This window comes from Poromitra crassiceps (genome assembly GCF_964638095.1).
Source record: "Poromitra crassiceps genome assembly, chromosome: 10".
Classification (NCBI taxonomy): Eukaryota; Metazoa; Chordata; class Actinopteri; order Beryciformes; family Melamphaidae; genus Poromitra; species Poromitra crassiceps.
The window spans coordinates 13,351,987-13,373,187 of record NC_139631.1 but is presented as its reverse complement, the minus strand read 5'-3'; the positions used below and the strand labels follow the sequence as shown (position 1 = coordinate 13,373,187).

Below are 21,201 nucleotides of genomic sequence, written 5' to 3'. Positions count from 1 at the left end.
ATGTGACCAGTTAAAACAATGATGGTACAAACCTCTTTGTAGGGGACCCACAAGCAAGCGGCAAATGTACCCCAACTCTACGCAAGTGTGTGTGTCTGTGTGTTGTGTACAGTAGGCCTATGTGTGTAAAAACCCTGAAGCGATTTGTGTACATTGATGAAAAGCAGGCTCATAGATAGCCATGGCAACCACTCCACAACATCCAACAGCACAGAACCGCAACGGCAGCACAGGCACAAACACTGACAGCGCACAGTCGAAAAAGTTACTGTAACAAAGTACCATGACATACACTATGCTCTATGCACTATGTACAAAGGTACAATAAGTGACCAGGTGTGATTTTAGTATGTACAGCATAAGAAAGACAGAGACACAAACAAACACAGTTTAGTAGTATTATAGTTTGAACAGAGGAATGCATAGGGGGTTTAGATGTATACACAAAGCACGTGCACGTGTGTGTTTTGGCCCTACTATGACAAATGTAGTCATTCAATCATCATTCATGCCAGTATTGTGTGTGTGTGTGTGTGTGTGTGTGTGTGTGTGTGTGTGTGTGTGTGTGTGTGTGTGTGTGTGTGTGTGTGTGTGTGTGTGTGTGTGTGTGTGTGTGTGTGTGTGTGTGTGTGTGTGTGTGTCAGTGAGCATGACAAAATGATTTTTAATTCTTGCTAGTAAGAGAGAGAACAAACATGAGCTGAATATGGAGAATGTCAAAAAGAAAAGATGTATATCTTGCATGAATGGGTTTCATGATATACTGTATGGTGTATCTGACACAAAGTTTGAACATTCGTTTTATTGTCACAAGCTGGAAATGACTGTGATAAGACAAGCAAGCGATGACTTTGAAGAGAGCGATGATGTATATGCAACTCATGCAGGTGTGTATGTGTGTGTGTGTGTGTGTGTGTGTGTGTGTGTGTGTGTGTGTGTGTGTGTGTGTGTGTGTGTGTGTGTGTGTGTGTGCATGTGTGTGGACACTGGAAATGGAACCGACACGGAAGCGGGGTGAAGCCTCTGAACGCGCAGGGAGTTTAATTTCGGCGACTAGACCGATCACGCCGGCCCGGCGCGGGCGGCTCGCGCCCTGCAGCGAGAGTTTCCGCACCTGGTCTATTTGTGACGTGAGTCGCGAGCGGCGGCGTGCAGCCGGGCATGAAGTCAGTACAAGTTGTGACCGCGGCGCGGACCAAAACAGAGCGCTTCTGCTGTGAATGACCAGGCTCCTGCTCAAGCTGAATTTACACGCGGCCCCGCTTGCGAATCCAGTGTGTTTGTGCCGTTAAGAGCAGGCAGACTGCAGTAGCTGCATCCTGTCTTCAGGGATGAACAAGAGAGATGTGGGCTTTTTCTCATCATAAATGATTTGTAGTATCAGCATAGTGTTAAACACATAATCAATGGGCATTGGTCAACAAAACATCTGTGATTGGAGAAGCCCAAGTGATAATCTTAATGACATCACTGCACTCAACTTCCATCAATCATCTGGGCATTTCTGCTAGTGCTCTCTCAAGGCTTCTCCAGATGGGAGAGTTACATCAGTTTGCAAATTCAGTAGAAAGGAAATTGCAATGTAATGTAGATATCATGAAGTTCTAATGTGTCACAGTGATGCATTGCAAAAGGCCCAACTTCAACGATATCAAGTGTCACCACATGACATTTCATGAGGGAGGTTGAGAGTCCAATTTGATAAATTCAACAACATCACAGAACATCTTATAATTCCCTATGGTGTTGATATTAGCTAGCATGATGCACACAATAGGCTATATTATGTCTAATGGGAGACAATGTAGTGCACTCCCATCCTGGTGCCCACAAATCTTACCGAGTCCAGCTTCGCTAGGCCCACGCATACAGAGTGGGTCACACGCTTTCCCTCCTCACATGGCATTTGCAGAAATGCACTGAGTGTAGCACACTGTGTGTAGCACACACTTGGCCCAGTGCCACTCTCACTGTGACATTAAAGAGGAAGCCTACAGAGCTACTTTCAAATGACAGAGAGCAACAAATGTAGTGGAGCTAATTACAGCTTGAAAGTTGGCTTCACTTTATTAATTTAACTTTATGAGTCGGATCAAATTAAACACATAGACTCTCTCCACTGGCCATGACTTGTCTTGGGCCAAATTGCACAAAGAGTTTGGGGTCTTCCCCAGTCGCTAAAATGCAACATATCCAATTTAGATGTAGCTGCTTTTTGAAGTTGAGTGTGTGTGTGTGTGTGTGTGTGTGTGTGTGTGTGTGTGTGTGTGTGTGTGTGTGTGTGTGTGTGTGTGTGTGTGTGTGTGTGTGTGTGTGTGTGTGTGTGTGTGTGTGTGTGTGTGGGTGTGGGTGTGTGTTTTAACATATATTAGGACATTATTTTAGCGGAAAAACAGGGAAAATAATGTTTTACTGTACATCTCAGCCTCTTGTTAAAGACACCATACTTCACATACTGAGTATCAGTTTGAGGGTGCCGTGCCTTCATTAAGACGATAAAGCTCAGTTGCTTGCAGCTATGGTACTATGATGCAGTCTAATGGCCTCTACAGACTATTGGTCAGTCCTATGATCTTTCACCATGTGCAAAACCTGAGCTATCCAGTGGCAACCAGGTCAATACGTTAGCAGGGGTCAACTATCAAAAACAAACATGGCTGACTGAGCCAGCCATGTGGTCACCATGGTAGCATAAAGGGGGGTTCCTCCCTCAAAAACTCTCATATAACTCTTTAAACTACAGGTGTTCAAGATGGTTAACAAATATGGGATATGTGGGAGCTAATGCACAGAATATATGATCTTTGTTTTGTGCTTCTTTACATTTTCTATTTCCTGTGAAGAGGAATTTACACAAAACAATATGTATTGTTCACTTTGGTAACGTGGACATATAATACAAAAGTTCAGGCTTGACATCAGCACCACAGTAAGCGTATACACTTCTATGAAAGCATGATATGAAATGTAATTAATTAATTGATTGCATGCAAGTACATGCAATCATGCATACCTGGCTTCCAAATGAACAATAGTGATTTCCTGTTGCCATTGACTGCCTGCTGGCCTGATATTCAAAAACCTTGAACAAGAGTTACAAAGAGAATCCCCCCGCGGCCCAAACTATTCACTACTGGGAACAAACCCCTGTGCTCAGTCAGGGGCTGATTCCACTGGCTGCTCTTTACAAGCTAATGAAGACTGCAGTGGTGTGTGTGTGTGTGTGTGTGTGTGTGTGTGTGTGTGTGTGTGTGTGTGTGTGTGTGTGTGTGTGTGTGTGTGTGTGTGTGTGTGTGTGTGTGTGTGCGTGTGTGTGCGTGCGTGTGTCTGTCGAAACTGAACTACACTGCTGAACATGATGTAGCGTTCAGGTTTTCTTTGTGGCTGCTCAGTGGCAGACATGGCTACTGGTCTGGATAACAGATGAAAGCTGGCAACTGAGCAGGGGGGCTGGTGTGTATGGGGTATATGGTGTGTGTGTGTGTGTGTGTGTGTGTGTGTGTGTGTGTGTGTGTGTGTGTGTGTGTGTGTGTGCGTGCGTGCGTGCGTGCGTGCGTGCGTGCGTGCGTGCGTGCGTGTGTTTGTGTGTGTGTGTGTGTGCGTGCGCGTGTGCGTGTGCGTGTGAAACTGCATTGAGGGGAAAAAAGAGATCATTGATGCCTGATCAAAAGCAGTGTTAATTGCTAAACTATAGGAGATGACTAAGGCAGCCAGTTGGATGCCCATGTTGCTATAGGGCAGAATCTAGGAGCGCTGTTCTGAAGACTTTACAACATATGGGGTTGGGAGCCAAAATGATTCTCATGCCTGGTGGGTGGTGGGTGGTGAGAGCAGCAGTCTAGTTTAACCTGCCCGGCTCCCAAGACGAAAGACGAGGCTGAAACATTTAACCACCTGTGGGCCCAAGAGTGATCTCTGTTATAGACACTCTTTGTCAGATCAGCAGGAGCATGGAGGGTAATTATTTTGAGATTGGTCCATGAACAGGACCCGTTGATTCGTTGAATCTTTATCTTAACATTTTCATCCAAAATCAGCTTCCAAACGAGAAGCGTTATTGGTCCTTAATCACGAAACGTACCCCCGATCCGCCAAAAAATCATCTTGGGTACGCGGTCACAGTTTACCTTCATCATCTTTTCCAATTTATTCTTAATGGAACTTCAATCAGCATGACACGACAGATTAGTGAGATGGGATGAGCTAGCTGCTGCTGCTACTGGTGTCTGCTCCAGTCACTTGGAGATATTCACTAATACAAACTGTCCACAAACTGTTGAGTTTCATGATCATCTTTCTTTGATCAAAACCCATTTTTGGAATATATCATAGTTCTTTCAAACACCTTCATGCAAACACTCTATAAAATAAGGCCGTAAGTTGAATGATATGAAACCATTCTGCGTTAATTCTCTAAAGCCATTATCCACAACTTAACTTTAACGTTCCTCTATCAAAGAACCTCTTCAGAGGGGCAAAAAAGCAATTGTCTGAAGCTAAAGTAATTTACCTGATGGCAAAAACATTTTCAGCTCAAATTAATCTGCTCTGCTGCATGCCTCAGTCTAATTGGTAACCAACACATAAATAATTAACTCTGACTCAAAAGTGAAAATATTATTTTCGACATAATTGCATTTCTTTCAGTTCATGAGTGGCATGCTTTGCATACTCAATTTTATATGCTTTGTTGCAATTTCACAGTTTTGATTGAAGTTATTTTACGTGGACACTTTATCTCCATATTTGAGTAAACACAGCAGTAGGCATGTGAGGTGACTAGGGGGATCGGGGGTGTTTGCTGGTTCAAATCCTTGTCAAATCCATGTCTGGATCAAACAGAGAGAAGACAGGGGCAGAATCAGAGAGATGCTGACAATAGCTGGAGAATGCCTTGGTTCTGGCCAGGACGAGATGTTACAGGAGAAACTTTGAGTGCCTAAAATGATTCACCTGGAGATAAGCCGCGTGGATATTCCACAGGGAGTTGCTGCTAATTTAAATGTCCTTCACCATGTTTCTGTCTCTGTCTTGGTCAAGGCATGCTGTTGTACTAGGCTCAGGTTGGTTTTGTATAGCTGTTAACATCGCCAGTGTCCTCTAAACCTTTCCAGAAAATCACTGCATTTCACTCGTTAATATAAAGGATATCCTTGTCCACACAGTCAATCAAAATAGCATGAATAAAAAAGGGACACTGACAGCATTTAGAAGAACACTGAATATGTTGTAGGGCCAATAGAGTAACTATTATTTAAACCGTTTATGACGCAATCAATTTCAGATTAAACCTCCATTCAGTTTTGGCACATACGCTCATCAACTCATTCTAACTACCAGTAATGACAGCTGAGCTCAATTAAATGTGTGTGTGCGTGTGTGTGTGTGTGTGTGTGTGTGTGTGTGTGTGTGTGTGTGTGTGTGTGTGTGTGTGTGTGTGTGTGTGTGTGTGTGTGTGTGTGTGTGTGTGTGTGTGTGCCTGCGTGCGCGCGTGCGTGCATGCGTGCCTGTGTGTGTGTGTGTGTGTGTGTGTGTGTGTGGCATCTAACATAACATCAGATTTGATCTGATATCTTATTTGGCTTCAATATGACATGGCAGCCTTTTGGATCAAGTAATGAGAGCGGAGAAAGCATGAGCCAAACATAAACAGCCTAACATCCTAACTGAAGTTCATTTAAAAGATTTAGCAATTTGCTGCTTGATTCAGTTTTGAACAGGGAATCAATTTGCTTTTGGCGGTATGTATATCTTAATCAAATCTCATCATATAAACAATTAGCATTAGTTGCATACCCGAAGGCTTTTATAAGTTCTAGAGTGATAGATGGTAAAAGTAGCAGGGAGCGAGAAGAGGATTTGAATGAAGCATTTTCCTGGGATACAGGTCCTGTTTGACTCCTCTTTCCCTTCCTCATAACCAGAGCCCACTGTGCACAAGACGACCAGGCAAAAGACTTACGCCAATGAGATCACTGCAACCTCCCAGCTCCTTCCTGACAGGATGTCAGGAAGGATCAGCCAATGAGATCACTGCAACCTCCCAGATCCTTCCTGACAGGATGTCAGAGAGGATCAGAGGATGCATAGAGGAAGCATGGCGGCAAATACAATTTCAGCCGTACCATCAGCGCAGTTTCTGCTGATGTAGCTTGACAGCAAATTTAATTCACAGTGGAATGCAGGAGGGATAAAACATGTTCCAGATCCCATCAATGTCGCCGCTCTTTCAGATTGAGGGCTCTGCTCGTACCTTTCATCCTCGTACTGTTGAGTTTTGAAGAATTGCCATTTTTTTCACTGAAGTGTAACTTGACTTTACACATCCTTCTCTCCTTGCCTCAGCTAGACCTGCCACTAAAAGTCCCACCCTTGCCATTCCATCACCCTTAACCCCTCCTTTCGTATTGTCTCCACCTGTACCTACACCGTTCCTCTCCTCCATCCCTCAAACCACCTCTCTCAACCTGGGAGAAGAACCGGGATCCATTCTTCCCCAACCATCTCTTCTCGAAGACCCCGCCCATCTCTCCTCAACTCGCCATCCTTCCCGCCATCCATCCATCCCAGTCCGTCCCCCATACCTCCTTGGAGGGCACTCTGGATCCCTTCCTCCGTGTCCACCAGCTCTCCACCATGGCGATGAGGCAGGAGAGCACCACCCCGGCGGCCAGGACGCAGAACACCCCGGCGAAGCTGTGGATGTCCAGGGCGCTGCCCCGCTGCCGGGTCTGCACGGAGCTGTACAGGTCACAGGGGCTGTCCCTCGGCCACCACTTCAGCTTCAGGATGTCCATGTCACCGTTCTGCTGGAGCTCCAAGATCCTAGGATGGAGGGAGGGTAGGACACACACACACACAAACATACACACACACACACATGCGCACGCATGCACACACACACACGCACACAAACAAACACACGCAGAACGTTAGCCTGCATGTCAGTCAGTCAAAACATATTGTGTGCTGTGAAATGTCATGGTTTTCAAATCTGTTTTACTGCAGCTGGAGATGGCCACACTGCAGGATACAACTGAAATAAAGACTATTTTGTCATCATCCAACTCAGAGTTCTCTTTAATGATACAGGCAGCATTTATACAGTCTATGATCGAGAGACATACACAGCAGAGGGAATGTTGCAGCTCTCTGCTGGAAAGTTACACGGCTTTATACTGTACTGCATGCACAAGGACAAACACATTGAAGGCTATACATTTACCACACAAAGCATCAGCTCCTCATCACACCACTGTCACATCGATGGAGAAAGACAGCCTATGGCCTGCTCATCAGTAGCCATCAGTGTCATCACTCATGTTATGCTGTCAGTACTTTGCATCTTTAGGCAGCATGCATGGATGGACATGGACTAGAGCACGCTTGAAGGACATACTGGAGGTTAAGCAATGTCTTGAACAACACGTTCAAGAACATGTTGAGCAATGTAGGCTACTGCACTAAGCATCATATTAAACTGAAAGAACAGGCATGTTAAGTCACATTTTCTCCACACACATACAGGCATAAGGAAGCACACAGGCTCCATGAATGAATGTATAGATGCATGAAGAGCGACACGCTAACAGCAACAATCAGAAGGGTAAACATACTATAGTGTTCAATACAATCACATTCAGGTGTTTTTTAAGATCATTGATGGTGTCAGACTGCCATTTAAGCTGCTACATATTCAATGGCATTGTTTTCCATTTCAGTCATGGAAGAAATTGACACACAAGTAAAAATGCACAAAAACTCACACACTGCAGCGTTTACTGCAGTTGCCGCAACCACCCTCGGCCACTTGAGGGCACTGTTGGCCAACTAACACCCTCCCCGGTCCCTGTCTGACAACCATATTGGGCTGTCAAACTCATTATGGCGAACATTAATATGTTTTGCAGCACAAGCCCAAGTACACTGCCACAATGTCATTATGCTGCCTAGCTTTAGTCCCATGAATGATGGCTTCAGAGGGGATAGAGCTCGGAGGTTGATGGGGTCCCTCTGTTAGCCTTCAGCTTATTATTTAACTGGGTCGTTCGTTTTGGTTTGGAGGAGAGAGGCAGACACAGCCACACACAGACAGAGAGACAGACAGGCAGACAGACAGATAGGCAGGCAGACAGACAGACAGACAGGCAGGCAGGCAAGCAGGCAGACGCACACAGCCACACACACAGATGGACAGGCAGACGCACACAGCCACATGGTTGGCCACACACACAGACAGACAGGCACACAGACAGACCGATGGACAGACAGGCAGACAGATGCACAGACAGGCACACAGATAGACAGAAGGACAGGCAGGCAGACAGGCATACAGACAGACAGGCAGACGCACACAGCCACACACACACACACACACACACACACACACACACACACACACACACACACACACAAACACACACACACACACACACACACACACACACACACACAGACAGACAGACAGGCACACAGACAGACCGATGGACAGACAGGGTAGACGGACAGGCATACAAACAGACAGGCAGATGCACACAGCCACACGGTTGGCCACACACAGACAGACAGACAGACAGACAGACAGACAGACAGACAGACAGACAGACAGGCACTAGGGCTGGGTATTGGTTCAAATTTCAAGAATCGATTCGATTCCGATTCACAAGGTTCCGAATCGAATTCATTTCAATATCGATTGGGTTAGTGATACTAAAACATGTTTTTTGAGCTGTAACCTGAATTACATGACTGTCCAGTTATGTAACACAGAGGTTCCCAACCTTTTTTGCGCCAAGGACCGCTAGATACATGAGAAAAAAAGTTGCAGACCGGTTGTCAATTTTAATGGATTTCGTCACATATATTTACTCACCAGGTGGTGACAAAGGGTAAATAACAGCCTTTTTATCTGTCAATAAAGACACAATTTCACAATTATGCACAGTGATTTGATTTCAGCCTATATCATTTCTAAAAGTAGATATTAACACGTTCACTGCCAATGGCGAGTTGACTCGTCAAAAAAAATCCAACGGTTGACTGCCAATGACGAGTTGAGTCGTCAAAAAAAAAAAAAAAAAAATTGACGGTGGGACGTGGATCAATGCCCCCCACGTCTCCTATAAAAATATTGGAGCCACCGAACGTGTACAACCCATTCCACCGACCCACTAAGTGGCGACAGTGCTCTCCATTCTAGAGGAAGGCAAGCAAAAAGCAGTGTGAGGAAGCCATTCTCATGGAAATGGATTGGCGAAAACGCTTTCGCGCTTGGGAGCTGGCGGTGGGGTTTTGCAAATTTGCATAATAGATTACGGGTGGAACACACTTTGAAACACGCAGCATAAATAAGACCAGAATCGCAAAAGCTTCATCAAAGCTCTCAGAACCCCAAGAAACGAGCGAGCCCATCCAGACTTGCCCAGCGGCCGCCAGCAGACAGGAGCAGCAGCAAAGCAGTGAGCCTGGTGACGCGAGGTTACAGCAGCAGCAGCAACGAGCTTGTGACACGCCCGCTGCAGCCAAGAAGAACACACACGGAGGGAGGAGTTTGAAGGAGAGGGGTGTTTCCTGCTGTTATGGAGGAAATTACTGTTCAAAACTATTGTTTAGATGTCTGACGTCTTACTGATGCCAAAAATGAATGGTTAAAGTGACTGTTCTATCGAATTTCACAAAAAGCTATTTATCTCAGCTTAAATTTCCAGACGCTGAAACCATGCTGTATTCAAGTGCTAATGCCTACATAACTACTAACTCTACAAACTAACTCTTTTAGACAGAGAAAGCACACATTCTATTAGTTCTTTTGAGATATTTTGTGTTCACAAAATCTTAGCAGAAAAGAATCCTCGGGTCTTGAAAGATGAGCCAGAATCCTCAAAAAAACCCTCTGGCAGAAGCTACGTACAGTAAAAAAAAAACGGCTGGCAGTGAATGTGTTAATGAACAAACATTTCCATTTATGTAGCCTACAGTATTTATGTTTTTGTTTCAACTACAAACATAAATAAACGTCAACTTGAAACTATGTTTCAACTACCACACACAGCCTATAATATTATAGCCTATGTTTATAAAAAAAAAAATCGATCTCTGGACATATGAATCGATATCAAAGGATTAAAATAAAAATCGGAGAATTGATTTGTTTAACCCAGCCCTAACAGGCACACAAACAGACCGATGGACAGACAGGCAGACACACAGACAGACAGACAGACAGACAGACAGGTACACAGATAGACAGACGGACAGACAGGCAGACAGACAGACAGACAGACAGACAGACAGACAGGCGCACACAGCCACACACAGACAGACAGGCAGACAGACTGACGGACAGACACAGACAGCCGGACAGGCAGACGGACACTCGGACAGGCAGGCCTACAGTACATGTGTACACAGAGCCAGTTTACAACCATATGCATACAGTACATGTGTACACAGAGCCAGTTTACAATCATCTGCATACAGTACATGTGTACACAGAGCCAGTTTACAATCATCTGCATACAGTACATGTGTACACAGAGCCAGTTTACAATCATCTGCATACAGTACATGTGTACACAGAGCCAGTTTACAATCATCTGCAGAGTTTCCTTGGGGCAAACCAGTTCTGTGACTACATGCTGACATCGATGACAATGCCCATCTCTCATCTTCATTCTCCCTCACAGGAAGCACTCAAATCAATCACAGAATGCTAATGTGCCCCACAGACAGCTTCCATAATCAAGTTCATCCACAATAGGCAGAAAAGCACGGCTCATTTCAATGTAAATCAACTAAACAGACACAGTACGTCTCTTTAGAATCATGCCACTGTCATTTACAGAGATTCTCTTGTCAGAGTTGCTGAGGGATATGGATCACATTCCAGATGTGCTTCATTGATAGGGCAGATGTGATGTGATGTGATGGAATAGAATAGAATAGAATAGAATAGAATAGGTCAGAACATGCTACATGAGAACATTGTGTACTAACTGGGCCAGACTGAACAGGAGAGGAGAGATGAGAGGGGAGGAGAGAAGATTAGAGGGGAGGACAGGAGAGAGAAGAGGAGAGGAGAAGAGAGAGAAGATGAGAGGAGAGGACAGGAGAGAGAAGATGAGAGGAGAGGACAGGAGAGAGAAGCTGAGAGGAGAGGAGAAGAGAGCGCACACAGCTGCAGACTGGATTGTGGGTCTGAAGATGTTGGCTCAGATCAGCTCAGATTAGATAAGACTTAGTGTGGATGTTACGCAATATTGAACTGAACCAAACCAAATAAACCTGACGGGTGTCAGCATCAACACCTCATGTGTCCTCAGTGCAGTGGGTCACTGCAGCCTGTCCTTTAGGTGTCTGATCCTTCCCTGCACTTAGACTGCTGTAGCATATATTTTTCCAAACAATTCACTTTAGGGGCAGAGCAATAGTGCAGAAATTGTAGATGTGTAGGTAAGATCAAGTAGGTATTTGATCAAAGTATCCTTAGAGGAAGTCACACAAACACGCACGTGACACACGCGTACACACACACACACGCACGCACACACACACACACACACACTCACACGCACACGCACACCAAACAAGTACATTTTCTGACAGAGGACTTCAGAGAAAGATGAATTACACACAGACTAATGAGATAGAATAACAGCGATCCAACCCATCAAAGAAGCCAACCAGTGTTTTTTTGTCAAAATGTAATTTCTCCCTCGGAATCCAGCCTGCTTTGACTTTTCTTAAGTGTCACAATGTCATGTCACACAGTGTCACAATGTCATGTCACACAGGCATTTGCTCTATGTTTGACTTCTCTTAAGTGTCACAATGTCATGTCACAGGCGTTTGTCATGTCAATGTCATGTCACACAGGTGTTTGACTTTTCTTAACTGTCACAATGTCATGTCACACAGGTGTTTGACTTTTCTTAACTGTCACAATGTCATGTCACACAGGTGTTTGACTTTTCTTAAGTGTCACAATGTCATGTCACACAGGTGTTTGACTTTTCTTAACTGTCACAATGTCATGTCACACAGGTGTTTGACTTTTCTTAAGTGTCACAATGTCATGTCACACAGGTGTTTGACTTTTCTTAAGTGTCACAATGTCATGTCACACAGGTGTTTGACTTTTCTTAAGTGTCACAATGTCATGTCACACAGGTGTTTGACTTTTCTTAACTGTCACAATGTCATGTCACACAGGTGTTTGACTTTTCTTAAGTGTCACAATGTCATGTCACACAGGTGTTTGACTTTTCTTAACTGTCACAATGTCATGTCACACAGGTGTTTGACTTTTCTTAAGTGTCACAATGTCATGTCACACAGGTGTTTGACTTTTCTTAAGTGTCACAATGTCATGTCACACAGGTGTTTGACTTTTCTTAAGTGTCACAATGTCATGTCACACAGGTGTTTGACTTTTCTTAACTGTCACAATGTCATGTCACACAGGTGTTTGACTTTTCTTAAGTGTCACAATGTCATGTCACACAGGTGTTTGACTTTTCTTAAGTGTCACAATGTCATGTCACACAGGTGTTTGACTTTTCTTAAGTGTCACAATGTCATGTCACACAGGTGTTTGACTTTTCTTAAGTGTCACAATGTCATGTCACACAGGTGTTTGACTTTTCTTAAGTGTCACAATGTCATGTCACACAGGTGTTTGACTTTTCTTAAGTGTCACAATGTCATGTCACACAGGTGTTTGACTTTTCTTAAGTGTCACAATGTCATGTCACACAGGTGTTTGACTTTTCTTAAGTGTCACAATGTCATGTCACACAGGTGTTTGACTTTTCTTAAGTGTCACAATGTCATGTCACACAGGTGTTTGACTTTTCTTAAGTGTCACAATGTCATGTCACACAGGTGTTTGACTTTTCTTAAGTGTCACAATGTCAGGTCACACAGGTGTTTGACTTTTCTTAAGTGTCACAATGTCAGGTCACACAGGCGTTTGACTTTTCTTAAGTGTCACAATGTCAGGTCACACAGGCGTTTGCGTGGCATTTTAAGAAGTGGCATTAAACTCCGCTGCAAAGTGGCATTTTCTTGTTGCCTCTTGAACACGATGACTAAAGAGAAAAATACTTAAAAAAAGTTCTTTCTGTGACAAAATGATACAAAAGGTGATTATTGTTGACCTTTGAAGGGCCATTTTTCAATGTGATTAATGCAGGGAGTCGCTGGTGCAATATGTTTTCCTCTCTTAGACAATCACAAGAATGTCAAAGAACAGCAGAAAATAATGAAAGGGTAACTAAGAGGCTCACTCTCAGTATGTGATTAAAATTTCAACAATTCACAACAAAACACAAACGCTTCAGAAAGTGTTTTTCCACCAAAGAAAATATGAAGAATGTGATTAAACGGTATGTAAATCTGAAGAGGAGGACTAAGTGGAACCGATTTGAGATTCAGGATAGGGTCTCTCTCCCCGCCCCGTCTCGCTCTCCCCCCCCCCCTCCCTCCCTCCCCTCCATTAGAGAGGCAGTCTGCCTGTGGAGCCCATCATCTATCATCGGCTTCTGTACTAATTGGCCTATCAGAGTTATGTAAAGCCTGCCTCCCTGATGGACCCTCAGATCAAAACCCAACAAAACCCAACAATTGAAAGCATTCTCACATCATGTTCTCACATCATGTTCTCACATCATGACCTGGAGATTCTACGGCAACGTCTAGTGGCAACTGAGACAGTTTGCCAACAAGAGCGTGCAGGAAAAAGAGCCCTATCCCTGTTAAAGGGGGGAGGGGTCTTTGAGGAGGCGTGGCTCTTGGTGGGCGTTCATGTGCCATGATAAACTCAGAATACTCCCACACACACAGATAGCAAGAGAGCAGAAAACAGAGAAGGTGTGGCCACCAGCAACCTCGTCCCAATCTGATACTTGTAATAATAGTACTATTACCAGTGAGTACTAGTAAGTACAGTTCACTGCCTTGTTTCCTGTTGACACAGGTACTTTGGTTCAGAAATGTTGATATTCTACATGTTTGTGGATTGCAGACATGTACAATGCCAACATTTTATTCTGGTGACCAGGCTAGTGTTTTTCTGTGTGTGTGTGTGTGTGTGTGTGTGTGTGTGTGTGTGTGTGTGTGTGTGTGTGTGTGTGTGTGTGTGTGTGTGTGTGTGTGTGTGTGTGTGTGTGTGTGTGAGAGAAGCCGTTTTCACACATGCATACAGGAAAATTACCTGTAAATCAATATCGGCCATTTCCCGGAATTTCCCTTCACACCTGAGCGCTCGCATGTGTGAATATGGTCGTCAAATAGCCTGTATGTTGGGGGGCGGGGCGGCACTGCGGAGCGGGCGGGGGGCGGAGGAGAGTGGCCTGGGGTCATGACGTATAAACTGTGCTGCAAGGCAGTCAGACAAAACAAACAAACATGGAGCCGGCGTCCACTCTTTTGATAATATTGCTGACGCGCTTTTTCCTCAAACGTAGACAGCGACGCAGACAAATTAAGGCGAAGATGGAAAGGGATATACGTGCGAACAGAAACGATTCATGTTCGCAGCGTGTGTGCGCGCGTGTGTTCCTGTGTGTGTTTGTGAAACAGCTGGTGTGTTGTGAGACACTCACTCTGTGTGTGTGTGTGTGTGTGTGTGTGTGTGTGTGTGTGTGTGTGTGTGTGTGTGTGTGTGGGTGTGTATGTATGTGTGCGTATGTGTGTGTGTGTGTGTGTGTGTGTGTGTGTGTGTGTGTGTGTGTGTGTGTGTGTGTGTGTGTGTGTGTGTGTGTGTGTAATGAGTTATCACCTTGCTTTAAGATCGTTGACTTTGACTGGGGAGATATATAATGACTTAACAATCCCACTGGCTGTGTCTGAAAATGAGCAGGGGTTGGGGGTGCAAGTGTTTGCATGTGTGTGTGTGTGTGTGTGTGTGTGTGTGTGTGTGTGTGTGTGTGTGTGTATGCATCTGTGTGTGTTCCGTCTCTGCCTCCCAGCTCTCTCTGCAGTGGCCGTTACTGCGTGGACTAGATGTTGCCATGGCAACTCATATGGCAGCAGCCTTGATAGTGGAATGATCACACATTATTAGTTGGCTGGAGCTGGAAAAAGTGATTTTGATTATGGCAAAAAGAGCCAGGGAAAAAGGACAGGAGGGAAGGGGAGAGATAGAAAATGTACTGTAACTGGGAATTTGATCAGGTGACGAGAGAGAGGGATGGAGAGAGAGAGTCACAGAGATGCACAATAAAAAAGATGAGCTATACTAGCACACCCAGCACGCGAGCATAGTCCAGCTGGAAAATGTGCATGTGTACACACTGGACAGTAAACAAGCAATCACTTCAATTAAACTACATCTCTGGCAACAAAATCAAGGCTAAGGATATTGCTTGAAACAAAATACAGTCTCTTTGGTGGTCATAATGAAGCATCATGTTAGTTCATGACATTGACATTGAAGTTATAGGCTCCGCCCCAGCTGTAATCAGCTGACAGCCGCTGATTGGATCAATGTTTAAACATTCACCAATCACAGTCATTCTCACAACAAGGCGGTCCATTTAAATATGGCCTCCTCTTACTCTTCTCTTGCTTCACCTACGCTGCCTCACACCACCACTGCTGCTGCTGCTGCTGCTGCTGCTGGCAATGCTTTGCCTCCACCACCCCAGCCTCCTCCTTTCTAGCTCAGAGTCATGCATGGCTCAAAGGTTAAGAGTGTTGCATGGCTCAAAGTCAATGTCTTGATTTGGGCTTACTCCTGTATCCCCATGGGGGATTCTGCACTGCCCTACCTGTTTAGCTCCGCATGCTGCTGAGCCAAACCACCTTCTGGTTTCCCACAAACTGCTTTTCACTCCGTGTTTTAGCTCCAGAGAAGGAGCGTTTTTGTAACCAGCCATTTATCTCAGCACCTGGCTGGGTAATCGTCGAGTCGTTTGTACTGATCCACAGCCGATCCCCCTGCAGATATACGACGGTCACTTTGTGCTTTGGGGGCAGTAGAAATCTTGCTTATTGCCCCTTTTTATACCCTGCCGTATTTCTCCCGGCTGCCCATATTGGCCCATATAAATGCACTTTGTGTCCCATCATGCTGCTTATCTGTCGCTCCCTCCCCGAGGGCTCCAGTGCCCGCTGCAGCCGCTTCAAATGCACAGCGAGGAAGACGGTCATCGTGCAGCATGATGTGCCACAGCAGGTCAGTGAGCTCCAGAACTGCCTGGATCGGTCCTCTTAACTGCTTCTGGGAGAGCTGCTGGGGTGAGCAAACCGCTGTCTGAGGCACAGGGAACTGCAGCCATAGCTGGAGTATTTGCTGCAGCTGTAACAAACATGTTCTCTCCTATCAATACTCTGCCCCTGGCGTCTCTTTCGCAAACACAATCTTACGTTGGTAGACGGCGAAAAGTGGAAAGTGTGTCGGTGAGGTGAGAGGTGGAGAGAGCGAGAGAAAGTGAGTATACAGGGAGAGGTGAGGGAGTCGGAGAATGAGGGAAAAATGGAAAATTGAGTGAGAAAATGAGAGAGAGAGTAAGAAAAACAACGACGAGACAGCGCCTTCAATCTGGGAGGATGTCTGACCACCAAATCACCGAATGGAGGAAAAGTGAGGAGGAGGAGGAGGAGGAGGAGGAGGGGTGGGGGGGAGGAGACAGGGAAGAGAGAGGATAAGGGATGACGAATGTGAAATTAAATGAGCGGGGAGAGGGAGAAGAGGGGGATGAGAGAGAGAGAGGGAGGGAGAGAGAGAGAGAGAGAGAAAGTGTTTTGCTAAAATGAGTTTGTAGCTCTGAGAGGACCGCTGGCTGTCAGCTCCAAATGAGAACAACGTTGGGTTGACAGCTTCGTTACTGGCTGTACACAAAGCCAGCAACATCAGCGGGCTCCGACCAGCTCGCCGGTGTTAACTCACTGGAAAACATGATGGAGAATAATGTTCAAATAACAAAGTAAAAAAAAAAAGTCTGAAAGATTTAGATGTCAAAAGTTTGTGATTCGCTGTAGAGCTGACGATTTTGGAGTCAAGATATTTTTTAAAAGAGGCTGTTTTCTGAGTATGCTGTTAGCATACATTTCTGGGAAATAGATATTACAGCCTCTTGACTGATAGTCTGACCCACAGGCTGCGGGGATAAACTCTGCCATTGGTGCTGCCCATTTCAGTCGGAGCGAAGATAAATCCAATTCTGCTCTCTGCATGTCGCTTTCAAATGCCTCCGCATTTGAAATCGCTAGCTGGCAAGCTAGTAACCTACACACTTGTTACTTTTGGTGGATGGTTGTAAAGTAAGGTGACCAGATGTCCCCGATTTTTGGGGACAGTCCCCGTTTTTGGGGACCTGTCCCCAGCTGGAGCTGTCCCCGAAAATGTCCCCGATTTTCTACTGGCGTCTGCGGCCGATATTACTCGAGCTCTAGCGGGCTCATTCTTAAATCTAGAGTGAAGATACTTATAGGCTATGAAACTGTAAGACCTACAGAATCCATTGGGACCAACAATGGCATGCTACCTTGTCGGGATGGGGGCTAAATAATGAATTTTGAAAAACCGGCATGGTCAATTTCAAAGGGGACCCTTGACCTCTCAGCTCAAGATATCTGAATAAGAATGGATTCTATGAGTACCCACGAGTCTCCCCTTTACAGACGTGCCCACTGGCCAACCACTCAAGCAGAAAGGTTGCAGGAGGCTTACGGGCAGGTTAAAAGCATATCACAGCATCACGTCAATGTAGCCCATTGATCCAGGCATCCAACAAGTGTTTACATGTTCTGCTGCAGCTCTTTCAGCAAATCTTGAACAATGAAAAAGCACTTAGGCTACACCGAGAATACTTTTTGAGATCTGAGGCTATTCATAAAACATTTGGCGCTGTAGGACGGCCAGGCCTAATGCTGCTGGAGAACACAGTGACATTTTGTAAAGGGGCACAGTGAAGTGTGTGTGTGTGTGTGGGGGGGGGGGGGCAAAATAAATGAAACTGGAATCATCCCCCTTTCTTATTTCATAGCTAATAACAGCGGATATTTTAATAATATTGTAACGGATCGTGTATCCGCCAAGGAACGGAGAGTTGTAGTTGGTACAAGGTTCTTTATTCACAGGCTCATTCAGCTCCTAGCAGCTAGCTTCACACAGCTAGCTCTACACACAGCAACCGGTCAGCTCGCTCGCATAGCTAGACTGACATCCGGCACGCGGCCGCTGGTCCTATATACCCCCTTTCCCCTAGGAACACACCCACACACATTAGTTCCTAGGTAACACGGCAACACCACAATACTAGCGATTACCCGATTCGCTACATACTCCCCGCCCAACAATAGGTCAACACCCACGTTGACACCCACAACCCACACATATCCCCCTGTACCAAAACACAACACCCCACAACATTTTTCCATCACCACATCACTTTCCCCACATAGTCTCTTATCTTTTTACCACTTCTTAATTTCCGTTCCACCACCACCATTTGCATTTCTTTTCATTTCTTCCCTCTTTTCCCATTCCTTTAAATTCAACCCACATTTCAGTCAACATTCCCATTCCAATAGCCCTTTTCTTTAACACCACTTAATTTTGCATTCACTCCCACCATCATTTAGTTACTTCCCATTAGCACCCTTTTCACCAACCTTTTCAATTAACACAAGCCCCAACATTTACATTCCCTATTTTCTCTTTACACACATTTCAATTCACCAATAACCCCCATCATTTACCTTATTCACATTATCACGTTTCCCCTCGACCACCATTTCCATCCCCCCTTTCAAAGCTTCTGTCCCACCTGAAGCACTCTAGTCCTTCTCAACCCCCAGTGGGGTTAGTCCTTCGCAGTGTAACTCTCTTCGGTCCCTTTTCTGTGCTCTACAGCCCTCACACTCCCTGCAGTATCTCCGCACGTCCTCCTTTTGTTTGCCCCAGTAGTAAACTCTACGGATGTGGCTGAGTGTCTCTTCAGGCCCAAAATGACTGGATCCTGTGCCCACGTGCGCCGCCCATAGCGCCAATCCTCTCAGGCAACTAGGTACAAGCCACTGGAACCCCGAGAATCCATGCCCCTTTCTCTTCAAAATCCCCTCATCTAGACGCAGGTCTGGGGACTGTGGAACATGTTTTCGGACCTGCGTCTAGCAGGTCCGAAAACATGTTCCACAGTCCCTTCGTGGCACCGGAACACTTATGAATCTCCTCCACAGGGGGCCGGGGTCCGGCCACTACCCATGCGAACACCGGACCGATATCCGCGTCCTCCTTCTGTCTGCGTATCCACTCACCCACGTCGACATCCCAGATGACCCTGTCGTCGTCGTCCAGCTCTTGCACTCGCTCGTCCTCCCGTCCCGCTCCCCCAGGGGGCGGCGTGTTGAGGACAGCAGGGCGAACACCATCGGCGTCGATCTCCACCTCGGCTTTCTGCAGTGCAGCCGTGGGGGGTGTGTAGCGGCTTGGTTGGGCCGTCTCCTCCGGCGTTGACCCCTCTCGCTCACCCGGGGACACGAGCGCCGCTCCCCCGACTGTAACAGCATTGCAGGTGATGTCTCTCACTTCCTTCTGGCTGTGCAGCACGATCCCCATTATCCTGATTGTCTCGTCACTGATGGTGATCACCCCCACTACTGGCTGGTATGCAGAGCAGCTAGCCTGGGCCGGCTCAAACGTCACTCTCCTGCCCAGAACAACCGGCTCTGCACTGCCCCGTTGCTCCGCTGCTTGTAGCTCAGGCTGCTCCACTGCTCCGCTACTCCGCTGCTCCTCTGCCTGTTGCTCCGGCTGCTCCCCCGGCTGTGTGTCTCTTCCAGCGTTCGCACTCTTAGTGCAGTCTCTAGCTAAATGCTCAGGTGAACGGCACCTCCAACAAAGTCTCACCTGTCCGCCGCCTGCACGTCTCTCCTCTCCCTCTGTCTTCCAGTCCCCGACAGCTTCTCGACACTGTCTGGCTAAATGCCCCAATCCACAGCATGCCCATCAGGCTCCCTGCTGTCCCCAGTACCTTTGCTCCGCATGCCCGGTCCGTCTCCCGGAACCGCTTCGGCACCACCTCGCCACGTGGCCCGGTTCTCCACAGGTCCAACACTCTCTTTGCGGCTCCTTCGTCCGCTTCTCTCCGTGCTGCGTGACCTCTCGTAGCAGCTCCATAAGCCCCTCTGCCCAGGCTGGCGTCGCCTCCAACAGCCGTCTGATCTCCTGCATCAAGCGGGCCTCCACGCCGGCAAGTACCGCGCTGAGCTCCTGCTTCAGTCGGCCCTCCATGCCAACAAGCACCGAGCTAAACTCCGGAGTCGGTAGCTCCTTTTCCTCCCCGTCCACCGACAGGCGTTCTTCTCTGCGCACCATCACACGTGGCGCCCCTAGCAGCTAGCTCCCACAGCTAGCCTGCTACCGCTAGGTCGCTCGAGCCGTTTGATCTCCAACTTTTCCTCCGCCGTTCCTCCTCACTCTCTCCCCTCTCGACCGAAATCAGGCGTTACCGCTTCACTTCTGCACCAATGTAACGGATCGTGTATCCGCCAAGGAACGGAGAGTTGTAGTTGGTACAAGGTTCTTTATTCACAGGCTCATTCAGCTCCTAGCAGCTAGCTTCACACAGCTAGCTCTACACACAGCAACCGGTCAGCTCGCTCGCATAGCTAGACTGACATCCGGCACGCGGCCGCTGGTCCTATATACCCCCTTTCCCCTAGGAACACACCCACACACATTAGTTCCTAGGTAACACGGCAACACCACACTACTAGCGATTACCCGATTCGCTACAATATATTTGATTGCCGGACTGGAAATGTCCCCAATTTTCATTTGAGAAATCTGGTCACCTTATTGTAAAGAAAACAGAGCCTCCCCCCCCCCGCTCTCTCCCGCGAAACTGAGATAGTCTGACAAGCGAGAGTAGTTGACTGATGACCTACTATAGAGACACTGCATGAAATAGGCCACGCCCATCACGGGGGAAATCGCTCCGTTCACTCCCATACACCAGCGTCATTTTCCTTGAATTAAACAGCTAAAAGCTGTTGTGTGGTGGGCTGCGCAGACAACAAATGTAAAAAATCGCCAATTAAAGTTTTTTTGTACTCCCGAACAAAACAAGGAAGCCATTGAGCATTCGCGAGAAGAAAATGTGGATTTAGCTGTCAAGGAAGTAAGTTGGAGTGTTCATCTTCCATATATATGATCTTTGTGTGCAACTACGTGACATAGAAGAACGCCAGCGC

The 21,201-nt window shown here is 46.4% G+C and overlaps 1 protein-coding gene across 1 annotated transcript in view; it reads right to left on the bottom strand.

Moving 5' to 3' along the window:
• grid2 (glutamate receptor, ionotropic, delta 2) overlaps positions 1-21,201 on the bottom strand; it is a gene marked incomplete at both ends in the record, with an annotated part of 702,436 nt that overhangs the window by 6,692 nt on the left and 674,543 nt on the right. Inside the window, one exon of the mRNA XM_083643819.1 lies at positions 6,585-6,825. Within this exon, the coding sequence (XP_083499945.1) occupies positions 6,585-6,825 (241 nt within the window). The remainder of the gene's footprint in view (positions 1-6,584; positions 6,826-21,201) is intronic.